Source organism: Fukomys damarensis, unplaced genomic scaffold (assembly GCF_012274545.1).
Source record: "Fukomys damarensis isolate Sample0158 unplaced genomic scaffold, DMR_v1.0_HiC HiC_scaffold_9, whole genome shotgun sequence".
Taxonomy (NCBI): Eukaryota; Metazoa; Chordata; class Mammalia; order Rodentia; family Bathyergidae; genus Fukomys; species Fukomys damarensis.
Genome location: NW_022900921.1, coordinates 146,753 through 169,668, shown reverse-complemented (window position 1 = coordinate 169,668; position 22,916 = coordinate 146,753). Strand labels below are relative to the sequence as shown.

The following is a 22,916-nucleotide window of genomic DNA, read 5'->3' as shown; positions in this document are numbered from 1 at the left end:
CACCGGCATCGCCAGGCAGCCGGGCCCCGAGCGCGCCCAGAGACCGTGTCACGCACGGCGGACACTCTGGAGCCTCCTGCACCCCAAGCCTGGACACAGGACGCAGGGTCGCCTGCCTCACCCCCAAGCGTTCTCCAAGCCCAGCCGAGGCACCTGTGCGCTGTAACAGTGGCCCCTGCTGTCCTTTAGGGCTCTTAGAGGAGCCGCGTCTAAGAACAAGTCCCGCGCGCGTGTTCTCCGGCGCCTTCTTCCTACACCACCGAGCCTAGGAGGCGCAGCGTGCCCTCCGTCCACCGACCTGTCGGAGCAGTGCCACCCCGCTGCACCTCCGTAAACGCTCCAGCGTTCCCTCCATCACTCAGGCCGGCCGTCACACCAGTCCGCATTGTGCTCTGAAGGGCATCGACGACCACCCCCGCCCACCCGCTGCTGAGCTGCATCACCGCAGGCTCTCCGACCCTCCAAGATCCCTGCTGCACTCCTGTACTCCACGCTCCCTCTGCAGACTCACATTAAGTCGGATGTGATGTCAGGGCTCCTCCAGGGGCCACCTAACAGCTCTTGGGATGACACCTAGGCTTTGGTTCCAACCTGGCCCACCTTTCTGATCACATAATTGTGCTCCATCTGCAGCTTTCGTAATTTTTATTTTTTTTTTGAGACAGGGTCTCGCCATGTAGTTCGGGCTGACCTTGGACTAGAACTCACAGCAATCCTTCGGATTCAGCCTCCTGAGTGCTGGAATTACAGGAATGCGCCACTACACCCAGCTAAACTTTAGTGTTTTAATAGCAAAGGTATGGGGCAGTATCCCATCTTACTAATGAAATGAGAATTAGGTCCAAAATTCTCTGAAACCTGAAATTTTGGAGAACCAGATTTGGAATTTTCAGATTAAAGTTGCTCAACTGGTAAGGTCTATGCAGATATTCCAAAATTCAAAAAAACCTTTGGAAGTTGAAATACTTGTGGTCCCAAAAATTTTAGATGAGGGCTATTGCACCTATACTTGGAAAACTGTACATGTCATACATATACCTATAAGAAAGATAAAAATGACATTGACTATCCTAATGTTATACAAACAAATTCCTATGGTTTACAGTCAAATAGTGACATCACCTAGTGACTCAAAAATGGCACCAGGAGAAGTGAGGAATTTGGCCTCGGAAGAAGCTCTTGATGGGAGGGACACTAATGTTTGAGGTATGAGGGTTGTGAGGGGCAGGTCTGCATACAACAGTCTGAAGGAAGTGGGAAAGAGCAACGCCCTATAAAATTATCAGAGATCCTATTATTTGAACAGCTATATGTAAACTAAAGAAGCAAATGTGTTAGCCAGGCTTGGCAGTGCACACGTGGAATCCTAGCACAAGTTCAAGCCCAGCCTGGGCTGCATAGTCACTTGTGAGACCCCAGGGGTAGTGCTGCCCTACAGATCACTACAGCCAGGCCTAATTTGCCTCCTCCCACGGGTGAGTCAGCTGGTGGAGAACAGGGAAAAGAGGGCGCGGCGGAGCAAGGCCTGGCCGAGAAGAGGCCTGTCCCCCTCTCCACGCGGCCAGATAGCCAGAGAAATGTCCAGCATGTGTCCTGCGGACTTTAGCTCTGTTACAGACTAGCGCCTTTACCTCCCCCTGCACTTCCTCTCTCTCTACCACTGTCTGTACCCCATTTCTGCCAGGTGGGGTGGGCCGTTTGCTTGGTGATCTTTTCCTCTTGTCAGGGTTAGCGCCCCCACCTATACCTCATGTCTCTGTCTTTCTTAATCTCCCACCTTCGTTTCTCACTCCATGAACCCTTCAGCCATGCAGGCAATGGCTCCTCATCTCAAAGTAAAAAATGTAAGAGGCTGGGGATGCAGCTCAGTGTGAAGGCCCTGGGTTCAACCCCCAGTATGTCAAACAAACAAACAACCCCCAAACAAACAAGTAAAGTGAAAGTTTTAAGCAGACATTTAACTCTTTTAGCTATACTCCTAAGTATTGGAGTGGCCCATATTTTCCCTTCTGCTGGCTGTCTTGCTGGGCAGATGCAGTCACCAGCCCAAGCCACCCTCGGTATTGGCACACGAGTGGGTTTCCCTGTTAGCAAAGCTTGGCGGCAGTGGCTCAGGTCACATTATCTGTCTGGCTTCAGTGGGCACTAGGCCAACAGTGGAGGGGTGGGGTGGCCCGCTTGGAGGGCACAGGTGTGCACACGCCCTGGTGTGCACTGGTCAGGTGAGAGGGAGGATGAGAGCCAGCACCCCAGAAGGTGTTGCTGGGTCAGTGTGGTGATGTGTGTGTGTGTGTGTGTGTGTGTGTGTGTGTGCGTGCGCGTGTGTGTGGGTGCCAGAAGGCCTTTCTCAGCCGCTCACCTGGAACACACAAAGCAGTGACAATCCATTTTAATCATTTCTTCCCGTTACAAGCCATCGGGATGGGCCAAGTATTACTGTGTGCAACACTGAGCCTGTAACCACCATTGTCAAAATATACTTTTGTCACCGTAAAAACTGCATTGTGCTGCCTCTGTGTCTGACAGCAGGTATAAAAAAATCACAAATATTTACATTCTTGTTACGCTCCACTATGGACTCAGGATCCAAGGAGATCCCTGGCTGCTGCTGGGCGGCCCAGAGGGTGGTGGAAAGTGCCGTGCGCTGGACGCTGGTCCCAGTGCCTGGGTCCCACCATCAGAGGCAGACAAGCCACAAAAATGAAACTTTGGTCCAAAATTTGAAGAAAAATGAAACCTCAGTAAGAGTGGTGGGGTACACCCAGCCCTTGTAGGGAGGGCAGTGCCCCCTCTGCAGGGGAGGAGGCTGGGAAGAGCTTACCTGAAGCCGGCCGCTTGTCTGTGCCTGCTGTCTATCTGTTCAAACTCCTCAGAGGCCAGCACCATCCCGCTGTCCGTTTGATTATCCTGCAAAGGGAACCAACCAGCGCTGTGGCTGCCAGGAGCCTAATCGCATCCCCAGGGGAACTCAGGGACACCCACCCTGTCACCAGAGCATGTGGGCGGGGTCCGTGTCCCTGCTGTGCGGGACAAGCTTAGCTCCAGGGGAGCCACGCTACTTCGGCAACCTGCATGTGCTCAGGGCACAGGTAAAGCAGGAGCAACTGTGGAGCCCTTGGAAGAATCTGGCAGCTCAGTTCAGTTTTGCTTTTGAAGGAGCACCCTGGAGTTTAGAGGGGCTTTGTTTCCCTTCAAGTGTGGCTTTCATTGTGAATCCCACAGAGGGCAACTGCGATATTCTCAGAGCTAGGGGCCCCAACATCTTCATCTGGCCCATGAGACACAAGCTGGGGTCTGTGCTGAGCAGCCACCCCAGCTGCTTGGGTCAGTGTTCTCTGCCCAGCCAGAGACCCGGACCCAGCTGGCAGTCCCAACACGGCTCCCCCGTGGAGTCGCCAGAGCTCAGGCCTGGGAGTCCTGGTCTCCTCCTTAGCAAAGGACATCCTTGTGCAGCCTCACAAGCTGAGCCCGAGTGTGCTGACCTGCACCGGGGATGCAGGTGTCAGCACTTGGGTGGACACCTGCAGCTGTCCTGCTCCCCACAGCCCATCTCCTGTCCCACTGACAGGCCAATACCGCTGGAACTGTGGGGTGGAGGCTCTTTCCACCAGCGCTTCTACGCTGCCGGGCGAGGGCCTGGGCCTGCTGGGGAGAGGGGCCTGTGTGACAGTCATGGGGGGCATCGCGCCAGCGCCGAGACCCTGAATGCCTGGAGGTGCTCCCTGACCTTGCCATTTTCAACAGACTTCACCAAGGAGATGCTGGGCACCCAGCTCACTTCCTTCCTCCCTTCACCCTTTTCTCCTTTCTTTCTTTTTCTAGGGCTAGGGATCGAAGCCAGGCCCTTCATGCTCAGCCCTTCCTCAGCCCTTTTTATTTTTACTTTTCTGAGTCCACACCAATCACAGTAAGATATGCAGGTGGGTGACTGGGTGAAGCACACACAGTGGAGCTTTATCCACACAGAAGGAAAGAGATCCTGGTATCTGTAGCCTTCTGGATGGGACTGGAAGTGACAGGAGCAAGACACAGCAAGGCGAGCACCGAGGGGCTCTCTTGCAGGTGCAGCTAAAGCACGATGCCCTGAAAGGACAGCAGGGGTCACTAGAGGTTGGGGTGAGTTGGGAGGGTGGTGAAGGAAGGCTGGATTCGGTCAGGCCACGGCTGTATGCATGCGTTGAAATATCACACCACACTCCATGAATGATTTATGCACAATTTATACACATTTGTCAAAGATAAAATAAGTGTATTTAGAAAGGCTTAGTTGATTCCCGTCACTTGCCTCAGGACCTCGATGCCTGCCTCCCCAGGGTACCCCACCCACCTGTCCTTACCACAGGGGCTTTGTAGGTTGTTGGGGTCATTGGGAATTCTTCAAATGTCTTCATCCTAGAGGGACCCTGGGTCTGAGTCCCCCTGGCCAGGCATCCAGGAAAGGACACACAGTTGTAGTATCTGCGGGGAGAAACAGTCGGTGCTTAGAGAAGCGCAGCACAGCCCCTTCCGAGGCCGCTCCCATCTGTCGGTCCGCTTCAGGAGGGCCCTGCTGCAGGGGCAGAGGACAGAGGGGCCTGGCTCAAGCCCAGTACACAGCCCCCGGGGGGCTCCCGACATGCACCCTCCCTCTCTGGAGCGGTACCCCATCCTGCACAAGAGGGGGCTCCACCAGGAGGGGAGCAAGGCCACCCCCCGCCAGTGTGGTTTGGAGCTGGTGTGTGGTGGTGCGGCCTTCTTTCTGGGGCTGCCACAGGCTGGCGGGCCCATGCGTGTGCGTGGCTGCTGGTCTGCCTGCACCTGTGCTGGGGTTGGCCGGAGAGGCTGGGAAGCACCGGCTCACTGTTCTTTTCCCCAGGCCTGGTGCAGAGGGGCAGGGTTTTCACCCTTGCATTTTCTCCCAGCTGAAGAATAGATAGTACAACCTCTCAGGGGTGTACGCTGATGAGGGCAAGAGACCTCAAGACCGAATTGGTGAGCATAGCTAAGCTCTCGCTCCCGAAGGCTTCTGCTCCCAGCCCGATGGTGGCTCCTGGGATTTGCTCAGGGGCTAAATCAGGCACTGGGAAGCATCCTGGCCCAAATCTGGGCCACTCATTGTCTCCCTCTAAAAGCCCAAACAGGCATTCTTTTGAAACTGAGCTAGGCAGTTCTTGGGGGCCAAGAGTATAAGGAACTGAAGGGTGCTGTGGCCTACACATGGCTGAGCGTGCCCCGAGGTTCTGTGCAGGAAGCTCTGTCTCCGGGGTGGCGATGTTGAGGGGACCTCTCAGGGCTGAGGTCACCATGCACGTAGTGTATGGTGACTAAGTCATGCGAGCTCCCCGCCTGGAATGGATTAATGTCGCTCTCTCGGGACTCAGTGTCTTCTCAAGGGAGCGGGCTACAAAGTGGACCATCCAGGCCCCCAAACCTCTGGTCTCCTGTCCTACATATGCACAGGCTCCTGCTGTTGTGATGCCAGCTGCATGAGACTGCAGGCCATACTCTGAGTGTCCAGGGCCGTGAGCTAGGTGACTCTCTTCTTTCTAAGGTGCCAGCCTCTGGTATTTTGTCATAGCAGTGGAAAATGGACTGGAACACTTGTGCTCAGCACGGGGACCAAGGAGGCTGTGAGGAAAGCACAGCTGTGAGGCCAGGTGGTCTTGGGGAAGCCCCACAGCTGGCGGGGCCCATGTGGCTAGGGCATCGGTGCCCAGTGCTACGTCTCAATCACTTTGGTATCCAGGCGTCTCTCAAGTTGCTGTCATATTTTTTTCCCTCGATGACTGAGGATAAAAGAGCTGCCTCCAAACAGATGCCCACTGGCACCCCGTGCCTAATACAGGGAGGGTGGCTGACCTGGCAGCCAGGCTGTGGCGCTGTGAGCTTGATGGGCTGCCCTTGGCTTCTGCCTCGGCAACGTGCAGGGCCGTGGTGGACGCCTGCAGGAAGCTGCCATCTTCTGAGCTCTGAGAGTCACACTGGGCCATGCAATCCTCGTCTTCCTCCTGGCGGGAATGGGAGAGATGCCTGGGGCCCGAGGCCGCCCTATGTCCTGCCCCTCAGCCCCTGCCCCTGCGCACAGGATCGATCGAGTCCTGACTCTGGAACGGGGTCAGGCTGAGCTGTGTGAGCCTGTGCTTCGGGTGGGCCGGCCTCGTCCCACTCTCCCAGCAGCTCTGCTGCCTGGGTCCCATCTTCAGACGGGAGGATGGGTGGGCCTCGCCCGTAGCGCATCCCCTCATCTGTCCTCTTGGATGCCCTTGCAGCCCTGGGACCGGTTAGAGGCAGGTCCCTTTCTCCCTGGGGGAACTGGTCCCACACTCCCCTCCCCATCCCTGAGGCTTGGGTGCAGGTCGCCTCCTGGGTACAGAGGACCACTGGGGAGGGAGGTGCTGGACTCTCCGGTCCGGGGCCAGTGTACCCCGTGGGTGGGAGGAGGGGAAGAAATCCACTGCTACGCTGGGGAGATGGGTTACCCTGCGGTCCCGGGAGGACCAGCCTGGGGTGTCCTGAGGAGTGAGGGTGATCGCTAGGGCAGCTGCCTCTGCCACGTCCACAGAAATGTGTCAGCATGTGTGTGCAGCCGTGGGGCAGGGGCAGAGGGAGGGAGGGGGCTGGGCCCAGACACACACGGCCTTGCCCGGTACTTGAGAGGCGAGTGGGATTTGGGCACAGCCAGGCAGGCCCCAGGGGAGGGCAGAGCTGGGGCTCACCTGCTGGCCCCCTCCCTGGAGCAGGTCGCCCAGGATCTCCACCAGCTCTGAGAAAGCAGGTCTTGCCTTGGGGTCTCCAGACCAACAGTTCAGCATGACACGGCGTCTGTGGGGAAGCTGGCTGCTGGCCCACGCTTGCTCCGGTGCGCCCTGGCCCTCCCACCAGCCGGCCCCACCCTCCTGCCTCCCTGGCTCCCTGCAGTGAGTTGGATGTGTCCTAAGTGTGATCCTCCAAGGTTCCTGTGCTTGGAGGCTGGTCCCAGTATGGTGGGGGCCTCAGAGCTGGAGCCTGGCCTGGGTAACTGGGTCCTGCATGGACTGAGTGGGTCCTGCTGAGAGCAGGCTTTTACGGAGCTGTCCCTCCGTCTCGCCGTGTGATCGCTTCCTCTGTCACACACCCACCGTGGTGCCCTCTGCCATACTGTGATGTCACCAAAGGCCCGCTCCAGAGCCAGGCAGGTGCTGGTGCCACGCTCTTGGACCTGTAAAACTATGCTGAGTAAACACTAAAACTGTGAAGAGAAAACCTCTTCTCTTTATACAGTGCCCAGTTGTAGGTGCTGAGCTCGTCCCTCATGCACTGCCCCCCCCCAGGTATGGCACAACCTGCCTTCCATCTACTGCTGTTCTCTCACTGCCTCTTTCTGTGTCACCTCTATGCCTACTCCTGGGGGCGCTGTCCCTGGGGACTCTGATTCTGGCTCCTGTCGGATGTTCTCAGGGCTCCAGAGACTCGCTGTCCATGTTAGGGTTCTGCGGATATTGCTGTGCGTCCACAGGCAGAGGCCAGGCCTCCAGGGTTCAGCATGCAGCGGGGGGGGGGGCTTGCCTCTGTCCACCACCTGGGCTTGAATAGCTCTTCTCGTGGCCGCACAGCCCTGTCCGTGTGCCTGTCCCCTGGTCCCCCAGCACCTGTGCACCACCAGGAGACTCACATGGCGGGAGTGGCCAGTTCTGGGGCTCTCATCCGGGTGCCATCTTTCAGCCGCTGGCAAAACTCCTCATTGATCTGCACCCCTGGGTATGGGGAGGCCCCTGCCGCAGGAGGGAGTGCCGTGGGTGAAACGGCCTCCCGACCGCTCTTGTCCTGTGCCCTCCTCCCTTCCTCTTCTTCCCCACAGCAGAGTAAGGACGGGGTTTACCTTCTGCCCCCGGGGCCTGTGCAGGGTGTGCCCTCTCCCTTCTGCAGTTAAATCATGCTTACCTGGATCCTTACCTGATTTCACTGCACAGAACTAAGCCTTCTAAACAAAGTCTCTCCTTCCTCCCACTGCAGGACGCCTACCCTGGCCGCACTCTGCCCACTTCCTTCATTGGACGGTGGTCCTTCCAGACCCCCCTGCTTCCTCTACCACTCCCTTTCTTTTTTCCTGGGGTGCTGAGGCTCAAGCCCAGGGATCCTGTGTGCTAAGCACATCCTCTCCTGCTCAGCTGCACTCCAAGCTCCGAGCCCCTCTGGCTTGCAAACAGCTCCTAGACTCTTTCTGTGTTTTTGTGCTCACTAACAGCATTCACTATCATTGCCATTTTGCGAAACTGTACTCTCACTGCCTCCTCCATCCTAGCCTGGACTCCTGACTGTCATGTTCCCTTCCGTGTGCCTCTTGCATAAGCAGGTGTCTACCCTGAACAGACCCATGGTTGGGGGGGCGGCTGCAAGGACCCAGGCTCGAGGTGGTGCACTGTCCCATGACAAACCCTCTGCCTCAGCACGGCCAAGGCTGCTTGCTCCAGGTGCCCAGCCTTAGCTGCAGAAGGGCTGACACACATGCAGGAGCAGGGAACTTTGGCCTGCACTCACCCAGGGAGAAGATCTCCCAGAGCAGCACCCCAAAGGACCAGACGTCGCTCTGTGTGGTATACACCTTGTCAAAGATGCTCTCAGGGGCCATCCACTTCAGCGGCAGCCGGGCCTGGGAAGGCAGGGTGTGGGTTCCATTGGCAGGGAAGAGAAGGCTGGGCGCTGGCTCTGTCATGACCCTTCCTTCTGAATTGAAGCTTCTTCCCTGAAGCTGTTCTGTGTCTGTCCAGTTCCCCTCCGTCCCCTGAGCTGTCCTGGGGGTGCTTCTTGCACGGCCTAGCCCCCTGAGGTAAGGTGTCCCTGTACCCCCTCTCCACCTCCACCCACCACATCTTCCACACGGGGGCTCTGGACGCTTCTTTCCTCTCGTCTGTCTCCCTCTCATGACTTCTACCCAGACGCTGTGAGGGACACAGCCTCCGAGACTGGCCTCTGCCCCAGTCCACGTCCTGGTCTCCTTTCCTTCCAGCTTACATAGGGGCTTCTCTAAGTGCACACCTGATCCTCACCTCCACCTGCAAGGTGGAAAGAGGGTCAAGCCTTCCACAGAGGCTATGCTGGGCAGGGTGGCAACCGTACAGCCTGTGGACCCTTCAGGCCTCTTCCTCCCCCTTGCTGGCACAATCCCATCAGCCACAGATGCCCAAGCAGGCACTGTCCCTGAGCATTAGCTGTGGGCACAGATACGTGCGTCTGCACACCCAAGCCTGACATAGCAAGCACAAGGTGTCTGTGTCCACACAAGGGACAGGCCCTGGGCATTGTCTTCCCCATGCTGCCTCAGTAGGTAAGGTCTCTAGGGTGCCCCAAGGGCTCTGCAGAGGGGCAGCAAGATGCCCAGCAGCTGGGCAGCTGAGCTGGCAGACCGAGCCTGAGCCAGCACCACCCCTCCTACTCCTGGCTAGGAAGTCTGTGGTGTCACCTCCCCATTCACCCAGCAACCTCATCATGTCCCCGCTCCTGGTGGCCTGCACTCACGCTGCCCTTGCGGACATAGTCAGGGTCTTTGTAGATGTCTCGGGCAAGGCCAAAGTCGCAAATCTTCACTACATCGCTTTCTGACAGCAAGATGTTCCGAGCAGCCAGGTCTCTGTGGATGCACTGGGGGCAGGAAGGTAGTGGTGCGTTCAGCCCAGGCCCAGTAACACTCATGCTTGAGCTCCGGGGTGCCCCACAGAAGGCTGTGTCCTCTTCTGCTGCTGCTGGGAGATTTGTTTGTCCCCAGTAGAGAAACTTCAGGAGGCAGCCACACAGGTCCCACATCTGGTTTGCCACTGACTAGCCAGGAAGCCCCAGGAAAGGAACTCCCAGCTCTGGGCTCAGCTTCCTCCTCTCCAACATGGGAGCCATGCTGATTGATCCCCAGGCTCTTGTGGGGTGAAGACAGAACTGAGCAAGCCCATGAGTGCGGGGCCCCTTTAATGGAGCTGTGGGGTTTGGGGGCCCACCTTGCGGGAGGCCAGGAACTCCATCCCCCTGGCCACCTGGAAGCTGTAGCAGACGAGGTCTTCCATGGTCAGTGGGCTCAGCCACAGGTCCTCGGCTACACAAAGGAGGGCATGGACTTAAGAGGAGTGTCCTTCTGACTGAGCGCCTCTCCTGTCCCTGTCTCTTGGCCTCCGCTCTCCCTAGGACACTCACTACTCCTAGAGCAGTAGACTTCGGCCCCACAAGGCTGTTCCCTCACCTCATCTGCAGGCAAACTCTTATTCATCCTGATACCCACGTCAAATGTCAGACATCTCTGAAAACTCCCCGATGTCCTTCCTAAAGTAACGCCCGTTATGTTCCTCACCGAAGCCCCTCCCTGAGGCTGATACCAGGGTGCTGATCCCGAGGTGTCATCTACAGCCCCTCTTACCTTCTCCGACCGGAGGAGCCCGCCCCACCCCTCCCTTGCCCATCAGGAGCCGGGTGAGCAGGGCCTGGTCGTTGTTTGCCGGCCTCCTCGGATCAGCCTCGGAGCCCTCCACCATGGCGCGGAAACGCCTGCGCTGCTCGGGGGATTTCTCCTGCAGAGAGGCGCGGAGTGGGTCCTAGGGCCGAGCTCCACAGCAGGGGCGCCCGCGCCAGCCCAGCAGAAGCGCCGCCTACCGCATAGGGACTGAAGGCCTCGCGCTTGACGCGCAGAAAGTTGGAGAGGTTGCCGTATTTGCAGTACTCCACGATCACCATGAGGGGGCCTGGGGTGGGCAGAGCCGGCGCGGGAGGTGAAAAGCGCGGCCCGGCCCACAGCCTTTCGTCCCCACCGCGTGGGCTCCCCGGGGCCTCCGTTAGTACCCGTGGGCTTGGTGCACGCGCCCAGCAGGTTGACCACGTTGAGGTGGTGACCGATGTGGATCAGGATCTTGAGCTCGGACATCAGCGCGCGGTGCTCGCTGGCCGTGGCGCCCTCTGGGGGAACACAGAGGCCTAGCGCGGGCCCGGCCTGCGCGACTCCTCTCCCTCCTGCCCGCACATCCCGCTGGTCCCACTAAGGCAGGGGCGCAGGCAGAAGCCTGTGTCTGATTTCCACCGTCTCCCTGTGGGCTCCTGGGAACACGCTAGTTCTGGGCCTCAGCTTCCCTTCCCGTACGCAGTCCCGCCCTCCTCACCCCGAGACCCCGCACCTTTCAACATTTTCACAGCCACGGTGTCACAGCCGCTGCCTTTGTTGATGCCGAAGGCGGAGGCTTCCACCACCTTCCCGAAGGCCCCGTGGCCGAGGACTCGCCCTGTGGGCGGGAGGTCCGCTCTAGCAGAGCTGCGCAGCGGGGAGGACGGGCGGGGAGGAAGGGCGAGCGGGAGTCGGGAGCCTCTGCTGCAAGCAGGAAGGGCGCGGGAGCTCGGGAGAGGGCAGGGAGGCGCACATCCTCTCCACAGGTGCGCAGGTCACCCTGCTCGGAGCGGGAGCGAAGGAAATGGCCCGGGGCCTGGGAGCGCAGCGCCCTGGCGGGGGTCTGCGGACGCTGGCCAGATGCAGCCCGCCGCCCGGGGGGATGGGAATATTCCGGGGAGTTCTGAGAACTGAGGGCTTTCCGTGCACAGGCTGCAGGCTCACCCAGGTGCAGTCGCTCCCGCGGGAACTCCCACTGGCTGGCGTCGTAGGACACGTACTCGCCCTGCTCGTCCAGGGGCACCTCCCCGGGCTCCATGATGATGGACAGGTAGCCCGTCTTGATGTCCGCGTGAGCCGGCTGGGCGGGTGGGAACGGGTCACTGCTGTGGCCCTGCCACAGGGGCAGAGGTGACATTGCCCGTAACAGGTGACCCTTGCTTCGGAGCACTTGGCCAAGGAAGGGACAAGCAGAGAGAACACTGGCATGCGTGCTGGAGCCCAGCGTGGAAGGAGGGGGAGGCTGAGACAGGAAAACCAGGGTGGGAACCTTGCTCTGAGACCCTGTAGATGGGCTCAGCAGGGGGAGGCGCACTCACCCTCCTCATGTTGCAGAAGATGAGCAGGAGGAGGACCCAGAAGAAGACAGCGATGACCCCGGTGCCGACGAGGACCACGATCTCCATGCTGCCTTTATCCTCGGAGCCTGAGGGGGCAAAAGTGTGTGTGCTTGTGATGCGCGCACGTGTGAGGCCGTGCCCCGCGGGAAGTGCCCCTCGTGGTGCATGGCTCACGCGGGGTGGCCACGAGAGGGTGCCCGGTGGGGGTGGGCTGACCTTCCACCGCCACGCTGGCCGAGGAGTTGACGCAACCTTTGGCGTTGCACACACTGCACAGATAGCGGCCGGCGTCCTCCTCGCGGACGCGCTGGATGCTCAGCTTCTGGTTAGAGTCCGCCAAGTCGATTCCTGCCGGGGTGGGGTGGGGGCACCAGTGCAGGTGACTGGGGTGGGGCTGGCCTCCCAGGCCTCCCGCCCACCGCCCCCGGGTCGCTCCCTACCAGACTCTTCCTCCAGCAGCTTTTCGTCTTTGTACCACACGATGCTGGGCACGTGCGCTCCAGCCACTGGGCAACGCATCTCCAGGGAGTCACTCACGTTCACCAGGAGGTCGCTCAAGTTCTGCATGAGCCTGGGGGCTTCCAGGGCTGGGGGTGGTGTTGAGGAGGTGAAGTGGCTCCACAGAAGCAAGAGGTCACCCCAGGACACGACACGCAAGGCTGGGAGGGGAGGCTGGGGTGCCCGGTTCCGGGTTGCAGGACGCAGTGCTTGCAGCGCGTGAGCAGGGGGCGCCCGTCGCTCGCTCGCTCGCCCCGCAGGCCCTCCCGCTGCCTGCTACGCTCACCCTGCACCGACAGGTACTTCTTGTGGCAGTGCTTGTCCTGGTTGTGCCGGTCCTGCACCTCGCACACATAGTCGCCCTCGTGCTCGGGCGCCACTCGCGGGATGCTCAGGCTGAGTGTGGCGTGGCGCGCTCCCGGCTCAGTCTCCTCTAGGCTGGCGGCCAGCGGTGTGGCGTACAGGTGAACATTCTTGCAGTCGAGCAGCAGCGGGTTTCCATGAACATCATGCAGCGTGGACAGGTTGAGGCGATACCAGCGTAGTTGCTCATATGTGTAGTTGTCAGCTCGGCAGCTGAGTCGCACGGACTGGCCCTCCAGGGGGTCCTCGGAGGGCTCCACCTCGATACTGAAGCCGTCTGGGATGGCTGGGGAGTGAGGAAGCCCTGTGACACTGCTCAAGGTTTGTTTTCGGTCCACGGGCCCCTCCCCGTTGCCCTTGAACTCATTCAGTTCTGAACCATGGCTGTGCACCCCATAGCCCATGCCTCCGCCTGGAGAAGTCATACTTCTGGGTCTCCTCCTGCCTCCCTACTTGCTCTGTCCTTCTTGGACAGGGAGCCCAGATCATGCAGCTCCTTGTCCCCAGGCCCAGCGGGGACCAATGTCCTCACACTCTCTTTCCTCTGACTACAGCCCACCACTCTCCTCTCCCGTGAGAACAGCTTCTTCAGTAGCTTTTGCCAGGGCCATCCTCTCTTCTGCTTCTACTTCCTGTTGGGCTCCTGTGGGCTCTGCCCTGTCCTAGGTGTTCCCTCGGGCTCCAACTCTGGAGGTGCCTCATCTCCAGCCTGAGCCCAGCGGGTGCTCATTCCTGGGCTTCTTAGCTCTTCTGAGTCACCCATACATGTGAAATCTGAGTAAACCATGGAATTCTTTCCAGGGCAAAATGCACAGTGAACCACACTGCTCCAGAGTTTGAGAAGGGGCAGGAGGAAGGCTGAGCTAGGAGGAGCTACAGGGCACTTCTCCAGGGCTGAGGGCAGAGGTGCCATCGCAGCGTACCAGCACCCATGCCATGTGCTGACATGGGTGCTAGGTGTCTCTCCTGGGTGCCCCATGGCCAGCAGAAACTCAGTGAGCCCAGCCTGGCTCCCGGCCCTGCACCAGGCCTGCCTGGGGAAAGTGGCCCTCCTTGGTGTGATCTGGCCACTCACTGGTCACATAGAAGTAGATGAGCCGCTCGTCCTGGCCCACCTTGTTGAAGACCACACACTTGTACATGGCAGACACGTTGGCATCCTGGATCACCAGCTTGCTCACCGTCTGCACAGGGCACAGGCACAAATGTTCATTTCCAGCCTCGGTTCTCCCGAGCTGGACCCTCCCCTTCTGGAAGGAGTCCCCTGTGCCCACCAGTAATGGGGAAACAGGCTTTGGGCTGGCAGTGATCAGAGCCCAGAGACAGGACCAGGGTAGTGAGGCAGGGAAGAGGAGGAGAGGTCTTTACACAGCAGAGGGGCAGCTGCCAAGAAAAGCCAAGAGACACTGTATGGGCATCTGGCCTAGGCTGTGCTGAGGTCAGACGACAGTGTTGGCTGGACCAGAGCGAATTCTGCAGCTGGATTCAGATGGTCAAGGGGCCAGGAGCCAGCTTGGTAGCTGGGGGAGTCCTAGCAAGGGTTAAAAGCAAGGACCAGCTACTTGAGCTGAGACAAGGCTGTGTGTAGCTGATCACTACGTGCTCACATCAGCCCCAGGGCACGGTGCAGCTCTCTCATCCAGGACAGTCTGAGGGGAGGGGGTTCCTAGGCTTCCACAAAGATTTTGGCTTTGGAGCAGGAAAATTGAGAAGTAGGGGAGGAGAGAGGGCCACAGGCCCTGCCTACCATCGAAAGACCCCCACCCCCACCATAAGCCGGGCACTTCCTGGCCAGGCCTGAAACAGGAAGGGGCTCTGGAGGTGTGTAGGAAAACAGGAAGTGACCATAGGAAGTGGGTGCCTTTGTTCAGTCCCCTTCCCCCTCCTGGCCTTTTCTCAGCATTACCCCCAGATTGGTCCAGTGGCTCAGCAGCCTTCTGTGAAAACCCAATCAGCCCCCACCCCCATCCTTCCACCCTGGGACCCAGGGCTCGACCAGCAGGCACTGGACCTCAATTTCCTTGTCTGAGGAGCAGCAAGAGGCCTGGCCCCCATCCACATACAGGGAAGCTGAGTCCCAGATCCTGTAGAAGGTCACCCAGCTCCCAGCTGCTGCACCCAAAGCTTTGCAGGCCAGATGGGAACAGAAGGCAGAGACAGCTCTCCACCTCCTCCTTCTCCCCTGGCTGTCTAGTGGCTTGGTCAGTCTGTACCTTGTTCTTTCCCTCCACAAATTCTGTCCAGGTGTCCAGGCTCTCGATAGGGTTCACAGCATCCTGCACGGTTACCTCCCTCCAGTCCTGGCACTGTGGCATCCCATCTTGCTGCTGCCGGCGTCGTCGGCTGCCGCAGCCCGGGAAGGGTAAGGGCAGATCAGGGATATGGCCAGGCTGGGCCCACATGGGACACAGTGGTCAAATCTTCGCCATCCTCAGATCATCTCCAGTGCCTCTGAGATCACTGCTGACCTTGCTGCCCTCTCCTACCTCTTATATGCCTGTTATCTCTGCCCTTTGTGGTTTCCTTGCCTCCCTGTCCTGTTGATGTTCAGCTCAGTGTGGGATGGCACAGCCTGCAGTTGGACAAGCTTTGTTGCTTACTGTTAAGACCTTGAGAACTGTGTCTCCCTTCTCTGACCCTGTTTTTTCATTTTTAAGGGGGAAACTTTGAGCTGTACTGATGTGCGAAGGTGTTTGAGTAAATGTGCCTGGTGTGTCCTGGGACTGGGCACAAGGCTTCTAACCCTACCCCAGGGCTGCCCACTTAGTGGTAGGGGCCCAGAGGTGCCTTTCTGGTCTTCCCTGGGTGGTATAGTTATGAGCTTAGAGGGTCTAACCTTCAAGGAAAGAGTGTGGGGCTAGCCTAGCCAGCTTGCTCAGCCTGATCTGCTGGCACAGGACTGATATAAGGAGGAGTTGGAGCTTTGCTCAGGCCCGGTAAGGCCAGGAATTGGTGATGGCTGAACTGGGGAATTAATGTGGTTAAAATGTCCATACTTCAAAGCCATCCACAGATTCCATGCAGTCCCTATCAAAATGCCAGTGACATTCTTAACAGTAATAGCAAAATAGTCTTACAGTTTATACAGAATCACAAAATACCCTATCAGAGAAATTATGATTAAAAGGAAGCTGGAACATCACACGACCTGACTTCAAAACATACCACAAACTACAGTAACCAAAGCAGCGTGGTAGTGGTGCCAAAGCAGATGCATAGACCAACTGAACAAGACAGAGTTCAGAAATAAATGCACACATTTATAGATAAATGGCAATAAAAGTGCTGAGAAGACACATCGGGGAAATATGAGGTGGTGAGAAAAATGTGTATCTACACACAGAAGAATGGAAGTAGACTGACCCCTCTCCCCAGTTACAAGTCAGCTCCAAAGACGTTAGGCTGAAGTGGAAGCCTTAGAAGAAAACAGGGAAAATGCTTCATGACATTGGTATGAGCAAGGATTTTGTGAAAGGTAGGGCTTGAGTTTCAAACAGGGCTCCCAGGAAGGGCATGGTCAGCCAGAGGGGCTCGGATAGGGGTTCACTGTGGTTGAGGTCGAGGGCAGGGCTACGAAATAAGGAACAAGGCTAATGTCACACTTACAGGCTGTGCTGGGCAAACGTCTTGCAGGGAGTCCAGGGTCGCCAGTGCCACTGGACACTAAGAGGTGGGGGCACCCCGTAGGCTGTGCAGGTGAGGGCCTGGCGGCTATGGCGGGAGTAGGTGCTGGGGGAGGAGGCCTCCTTCTCGTGGATGTGGGGGGGCACTGAGGGCACAGGCACACCACCGGTCAGCCAGAGCTGATCGCTGCACAGGCCCGCCTGCTTGGCCTCCCCTCTCACCCCACTGCCCATACCATTTACCACCAGCTCCAGGCTGATGTTGCGTCGAAGGCTGGCCGCGGAGTTCCACAAGGTGAGGGTGTAGATGCCCGCGCTGGCCTCAGTCACCTCTTTGAGCACCAGGGCATGTGGGCTGTGGCGTCCCATCACTGCCTTTCTGTCCTTGTACCTGGCCCAAGAAGGGAGTTCAGGGACTGCGTGGTTCCATCCCTCCAGCAGAAAGGCTCCAGGATCTCTTGCATGTGGAAGTCCCTCCTGTGCCATGGTGTAGTGTGTACATGCAACCTGTGCATACCCTCCACAGACTTCAGGTCATCTCTAGACGACCAATGCCCACAGCGATGCAAGTGCTGTGTAAGTTACTGTTATGCTAAAGCGTCAGGGAAATGTACAAAGCAATCTGTACACGGTTGGTATAAGGATAATTTTTTCAGGTATTTTCTGTCTGGTCACTTGAACCCACAGATGTAGAACAAAAATGTGGAAGGCCACATGTACTGCTGGAGAGCGCGGGGAGAGGACGCCAAGGTGTCTGGCCTTGGATGAGGCTGGAGCAAGTGAGCCCTTCTGGAGGGTCCCAGAAGGGCCAGCAGGCTCTGGTCTGGTCTGGCCAAAGGCTCTAGAGAGGGTCTGCAGGCCCCATCTGCCAAGTGTCACAGTCCTGTCAGGCTGCTTGCTCAGGATGTCCCCGAGGCCTACAGCAGTACACCCCAGACCCACCAAGACCGTCCCCTGGGCAACAAGGCTGTGTTCCCCTGCAGCCAGACCCACCAGCCCAGCCCAGGTGGGTTCTGTCCCCCTTTCCCTGCTCTCCCCTGGCTGGCTCCTCAACATCAGCTGGGCTTTGGCATGGGGAGGGCACCTGCTGCCCTCAGTGGGCCCCACCTCTTCCCACAGGCTGCACAGAGTGAAGACAGGAGCACAGTCCAGCTCCCTACCGTGCCAGGAGGCCCTGCCTGTCTCTTGGATGCCCAGCTCTGTCTCTCCTTGCGCCCTCTGGACATGTGGCTCCCTAGGACCTCTGCACTTCCCGCAGCCCTTGCGCAGATGCTCTTTCCTGCAGCTGGCAGCTGGCGGGGCCTCTCCCTCCTTTGTTGGGCTGGAGCATACAGCTCATCCTAGAAGCCTTTCTCACTCAGCCCGATAACAGGGCCCTGGCTGTCTATTCTGCCTGCTCTCCTGTTCACTAGCACACTGGATTTTAGGCATGTGATGATTGTCTGTCCTGCCACGGGGCTGTGAGCTGTGTGACCTACGTGAGGAGCAGGACCTGACCCCTGCAGATGCTTCCCAGACTTGCTGTGTGTAGAGATGGATGCCTCGTTCCAGCGTGGCTCCTCCCTAGACCTGAACTGGAATCTCCAAGGGCGTGGAACCTGCGCTCTAGTCTCTGGCAGCTGTCTCCAGGTGCTGGGTGTGCTAAGCCAGAGAAACGGCAGTGTAGTCTAGGGGAGGGATGTTTCCTGGGCAGAAACCTGCTCTCTGCTGTGACAGCAGTCAGGGCTCAGAGAGGGATGAGACTCGCTTGGGTCACAGAGAAGGGCAGGGACAGAGCCAAGGGTGTGCTGTCTGCCTGACTCTGGTGCAGAGGGCCGGGAAGGACACAGTGCTTGCTCCTCTCAGGAGGCCTGGGGTGCAGGTATGAATGTCCAGTCCCTGTTCCACCCTGGTTTTTCATCTGCACAATAGGGGCGCAGGCCAGCACAGCCTGTGATGGCCACAAGGATGGCTCAAGGCTGAGGGAGCGCCTGGGGAGGCCCAGGTGCATTGAGCATGCAGGTGCGGCAGCAGGCAGGGCTCAGCAGTGCAGCGGGCAAGCAGACGAAGCCCACACGACACCCACCACACCCCGTTTAAACCTCTCCCAGACCCACCTTCCTTCCGGCTGAAACACTGAATTATGCATATGCTCTTAGGGGCTCTCCCTAGAGAGATTCCTGTCTGGGTGACAGGACGAAGGCTCTGCTGGGCAAGGACACTGCCCCTTGGTCCTTCTTGCCCCTCGGTTCATTCTCATCTGGGAGTACTGGGGTAGCACGGGGAGGGGCCTAAACTGTTACCATTGGAATTCCGGTGGGGGGTAGGCTGCCAGCTTCACAGGCAGTTTCACCAGCTCGTCGCCTGCTGTGGCTTCCAGGACTGGTCCTTTGAGCCAGTCGACACTGATGAAGGGCTTTTCTGCCAGACAGGAGGCATCAGTATAAATCTGGGAGTGGCCCATCTCTGACCGGGGTCCCCTGCTGTGGCCCTTGCAGCCCCGAAGCCAGCTACCCACAGCTTGGGGCTCACCGAGCCCTAGCATGGTGAGCTGGGCAGGGCTTCCTCTCACGCTCCCGTCCCTCTGGCTGGGCTCCCTGCTGAGCAGGTGCGCTGTGACCGCTGAGCCACACTGCACAAGGACTGCCGTCCTCCAGGAGCCACCCGTGGACATGCTGGTGCTCATACCATGCACGATGACCTCGGTGCTCTCCCGGAACTTCTGGATGCCGTTGTCAGCCTCACACACGTACCGGCCCAGGTCGTGCTGGCTGACGTTGTAGATGGTCAGGATGCTGGAGAGCTCTGTGTGAGTCTGCTGGGAGCGCCGCTCGGGTACCCACTTACCCCGCTCTGCCTGCCCACGCCCGGGGAAGCCCAGGGTCAGCAGGCGGCTCTGGCAGTGCTAACCCACAAAGGCACACGCCCTGCCCAGCTGGCCCCAGCCGGCGGTAGCTCTGCAAGCCTACAGTTTTCTGTGGGGTGGAAAACTCCCTGGAGACTGGGGTTCCTGGGGCCAGCTGGGCCTGCATCTCCTGTACAGAGGCCCAGTGTGTGCTGGGCAGAGGTGATGGGGACTCCCAGGGACAGCGGTGGGCAGAAGCACGGCAAGTGGCAGGGCAGCAGACCTCACCTGCTTCCCCGGATAGTCCCAGTCGAAGGTGACACCCGAGTTGAACTCAGCCCACACCGTGCAGTTCAGGACTAGCCTCTCTCCAACCAGCAGCTCCAGGGACTTCTTGGGGAACAGCTGGATGTCGTAGAGCTCATTGCCTGGTGACGCACACACAGTGACGCCCGTGCCCCTCACATGACGTGCACAGGGCCACCCACCCCACAAGAGCCCAGAGCACAGCGTGCTCCCGAGAGGCCCAGTCCTGGGAATGCGGAGGGACCCTTCTCTTCCAGAGGACCCGGTCAGCCCCTACCTGTGATGTGCACGAGGAAGGGGCTGGAGTAAAAGTCCTGGCCGCCCCAGCTGGCCTGGCACTGCAGGTACAACGCGTCTCGCAGGAGTGCCGTGGGCACCTGCATGCCCCGGCGGTCGTCCCACACCACCTCGCGCCCGTCAGGCCGCAGCACGGAGCTTTGCTGGAGTGACGTGGCGCTGGTCAGAACCTGGCTGCCTTTCCCAGCCAGGTGGAAACTGAGGGAACCTCCAGGTGCCCCCTTGGGACGGAGGAGCAGGGATGGGGCAGGAGGGGATATCTGGGGGTGGGGACGGTACCGAGTGCAGTGTGACGTTGAGGCCAGGGACGGACACCAGGCAGGGCACCCACGTGAAGTCCTTCCTGTTAATCAGGAGCGTGTCAGCTTTGTTGATGAATGGCTGCTCGAGGTCTGAGGAGAGGGAGTCGGAGCTGAGGGAGGCGAAGGCTCAGGGGTCCCCGACTAGGGTTGGGGTCAGCTAGGCAGCTCCACGGGGCTGGGCAGCCTGGACCAGCTGCCTGCTGCCATCAGGAGGAGGGTGAGGTCCTCCTCTCCCCTCCTGCCCACTTGGAATTGGCAGGCTAGAGGTGAGCATGGACACCAAAGGATCCGGCCGTGCCGGCCTCTGCACACAGCCCCCACCTCACCTCTCACGAACACGTAGGTGCTGGCAGCTGTGGTACCCTCGATGTGGGCGTTGATGTACTTGTAGTAGCAGCAGTAGCTGCCTGTGTTGTTGGCGTGGGTCTCGCTCAGCAGCAGAACCTTGCAGTAGGGCCTGGTGTCTGTGCCCTCGCAGTCTTGCACAACCCCCGAGTCCTCGCTCTCCTTCTCCCCCACGACTGGTGCCTCTGGAGCCCCTGGCCAGTCCCACTCCAGGGGGTGCTGTCCCCTGACAGAGAACAGGAGAGGTCAGGAGGCCTCAGGGGACAGTTTCTGAGGAGCCTGTCCCAGGGATAAGAGCTTTGCCCATCCTGTGTCACACTGCAAACAGGGCAGTGCAGGGCACACACCACAGCTCCAGGCCGAGGGGCCGCAGCTCCGCCTGGATCCTTGGCCACTGCATGGTAGCTGGGGTGTAGGTGGACAGGTGAGGGGAGGGTGCCTGTGTCTGGGAACCTCCAGGTGCCCCCTTGGGAGACCCTCGGCCTCTGCCTCGGGAAGGAAGTTCCTCAGCCTGCTGTGGCCTCCTTGGGCTGCACGTGGAGAGCCCCTGTACCTGCAGGAGATGGCCAGGCTGTCGCTGGTGTTGATGATGTGTACCTCCTCTGTGATGTTCAGGGCTGGCGGCGTCAGGGAGTAGCCCCTCACCAGGCCTAGGGCGGGAGACAGGATTAGTGTGCCCTGGGCTGCCCCGAATTCACAGAACAATGTCCATCACTCTTGGGCCTTCTGGAACCCCTCTTCTGGGCAGGAACAGCCTCTCCTTTGGCACATCCTGGCCTCCCTATGTGCACCCCAAGATATCCAGTTAGGTCTACCTCAGCCTGCCCCCTGCTCAGCCTGAGCCCAGCTCTAGTGGCTCTGGACTTGAAAGGGACTGAACTCTGACTTTGAGCCTGAATGGGTAGAGCTGCCAGCAAGAAGGAAGAGGAGACAGCTGGCACTTTCTTCTAGTGGGCGGGGGGGGCAAGCATGTGACCCCCACAGCTCCGCCTGAAGCCCCTCCCTCCCGAACTCCAGATCATCCACGCTTACTTATGAAGTGGCCCTGCAGGTCCCAGGCCCTCCCCAAGCACGCCCAGCCTCAGCCTGCCTGCCCCATCGGCCTGTGTCCCAGGGAGTCTGCCTCATGGTTCCAGCCTCCCTACACCTTGGTCTCCCCTATGGTTCTTCCTCAGGTGCACAGCTGTGCTGCTTTAACTGTTTGTACACCTCCATGATGGCAGACAACTGGGACCAGGCCCCCTGCCCTGCTGCCCACAGCTCTGCACCCTCAGCCTCCTCCCAGCAGATGGTGTGTCCATCTGAGTGTCTTCGATGTGTGTGCGTGTGCATATTTGTGCATCCCACATATTCTTGTGTGCTTGCAGTTGTGTGTGGGGGACCCTGGTGGGGGTGGGTGCAGACCTCGGGGGAGGAATGGGCCTGGAACTCTGGCAGATGCATCCTGCCAGGACCATCCTGAGACAACAGGAAGGGAGGACTGTGTGGCTGGAGGCCCAGAGCTGTGTCCTGTCCCTCCCCCCAAGTCCCTGTCCTGGGGGTAGCACGTTCTCCTGCCCCAAGCCTTTCAGTCCTGCATGGTTCAGAGGGGCAGAAGTTCAAGTCCTTTGCTCTCTAGCCAGCTCCCAAAGCCCTGGGGTCCTGCCTGGCAGCTTGTGGAGTGGAACAGAGCCCGAGGAACCACCATCATATCATGCATGATTCTGTACACCCTGACCCTAAGCTGTCCAATCAAGTGGAACCAGGACAGCACACTCCATACCAGAAGGGCGTTCAGCATTGCACAGATGACACAGCCTACTGGCCTCTCCCTTCCATCCTGCCCCACCCTGTGGACCCTTGCAGGCACCGCCACAGCACAAACCAGAGCTGAAAAACACTTACCAGGCATCTAGTCCCACCATGCAGACAGGGAAACTGAGGCCTGCCCTAAGAAGGTAGCCCCTTGCCTGGCCAGTGCAGGACTGCTATAAAGTCCTCCCTCCTAGGCTCAGAGTGCCTCTTCCTCGCACCTGGGCTAACCTGCCCTGGCCCTGAGGTGGGAGATGGCTCTGGGCTCTGCTGCCTCTTCTCCTGCTAGGGCTCTTATGTGAGTCGCAGGGCCAGGCACTCGGCAGCACTGCGCCATGCTGTGCTGCTGAGGACAGAGCTCACCCCAAAGGCAAGGGCATCTCATGAGATGAGCTTCCCCTCTGGGACAGTTAGGGGCCTGGAAGGCATTCCCAGAACAACACCTTTGAGCTGGGCTCTGAAGGAGAGAAAGAGTTTCCCCAGGCAGTCGAAGTGACCAAGACCATGCCAGGCAGATAGCTAGCAAGGGTGCGGGCGAGCAAGAGGCTGGTGGTCTGTCCTCTGAGCCACGGAAGACGGGGGAGATGATGGGAGTGGGCCTGGCCCGTGGGGGTGCGTGTCCTGTGCCCTCCCTGT

The 22,916-nt window shown here is 59.0% G+C and overlaps 1 protein-coding gene across 1 annotated transcript in view; it reads right to left on the bottom strand.

The window, feature by feature from the left end:
* The window catches only part of Flt4 (fms related receptor tyrosine kinase 4), a 24,492-nt gene extending 1,875 nt beyond the window's left edge, over window positions 1–22,617 (bottom strand). The window contains exons 1-29 of the mRNA XM_019207439.1: window positions 22,512–22,617; window positions 21,043–21,172; window positions 20,471–20,715; window positions 20,122–20,234; window positions 19,823–19,985; window positions 19,528–19,667; window positions 19,083–19,251; window positions 18,698–18,815; window positions 16,652–16,806; window positions 16,399–16,561; window positions 15,006–15,135; window positions 13,868–13,976; window positions 12,716–13,078; window positions 12,372–12,518; window positions 12,148–12,279; window positions 11,911–12,017; window positions 11,537–11,672; window positions 11,106–11,210; window positions 10,777–10,890; window positions 10,591–10,679; window positions 10,358–10,508; window positions 9,945–10,039; window positions 9,475–9,597; window positions 8,497–8,608; window positions 7,631–7,730; window positions 6,696–6,801; window positions 5,839–5,987; window positions 4,338–4,458; window positions 2,822–2,907 (exon numbers count right to left, since the gene is read on the bottom strand). Coding sequence (XP_019062984.1) covers window positions 2,822–2,907; window positions 4,338–4,458; window positions 5,839–5,987; window positions 6,696–6,801; window positions 7,631–7,730; window positions 8,497–8,608; window positions 9,475–9,597; window positions 9,945–10,039; window positions 10,358–10,508; window positions 10,591–10,679; window positions 10,777–10,890; window positions 11,106–11,210; window positions 11,537–11,672; window positions 11,911–12,017; window positions 12,148–12,279; window positions 12,372–12,518; window positions 12,716–13,078; window positions 13,868–13,976; window positions 15,006–15,135; window positions 16,399–16,561; window positions 16,652–16,806; window positions 18,698–18,815; window positions 19,083–19,251; window positions 19,528–19,667; window positions 19,823–19,985; window positions 20,122–20,234; window positions 20,471–20,715; window positions 21,043–21,172; window positions 22,512–22,617 — 3,977 coding nt within the window. The remainder of the gene's footprint in view (window positions 1–2,821; window positions 2,908–4,337; window positions 4,459–5,838; window positions 5,988–6,695; window positions 6,802–7,630; window positions 7,731–8,496; window positions 8,609–9,474; window positions 9,598–9,944; window positions 10,040–10,357; window positions 10,509–10,590; window positions 10,680–10,776; window positions 10,891–11,105; window positions 11,211–11,536; window positions 11,673–11,910; window positions 12,018–12,147; window positions 12,280–12,371; window positions 12,519–12,715; window positions 13,079–13,867; window positions 13,977–15,005; window positions 15,136–16,398; window positions 16,562–16,651; window positions 16,807–18,697; window positions 18,816–19,082; window positions 19,252–19,527; window positions 19,668–19,822; window positions 19,986–20,121; window positions 20,235–20,470; window positions 20,716–21,042; window positions 21,173–22,511) is intronic.
* Window positions 22,618–22,916: the final 299 nt, after the last annotated feature.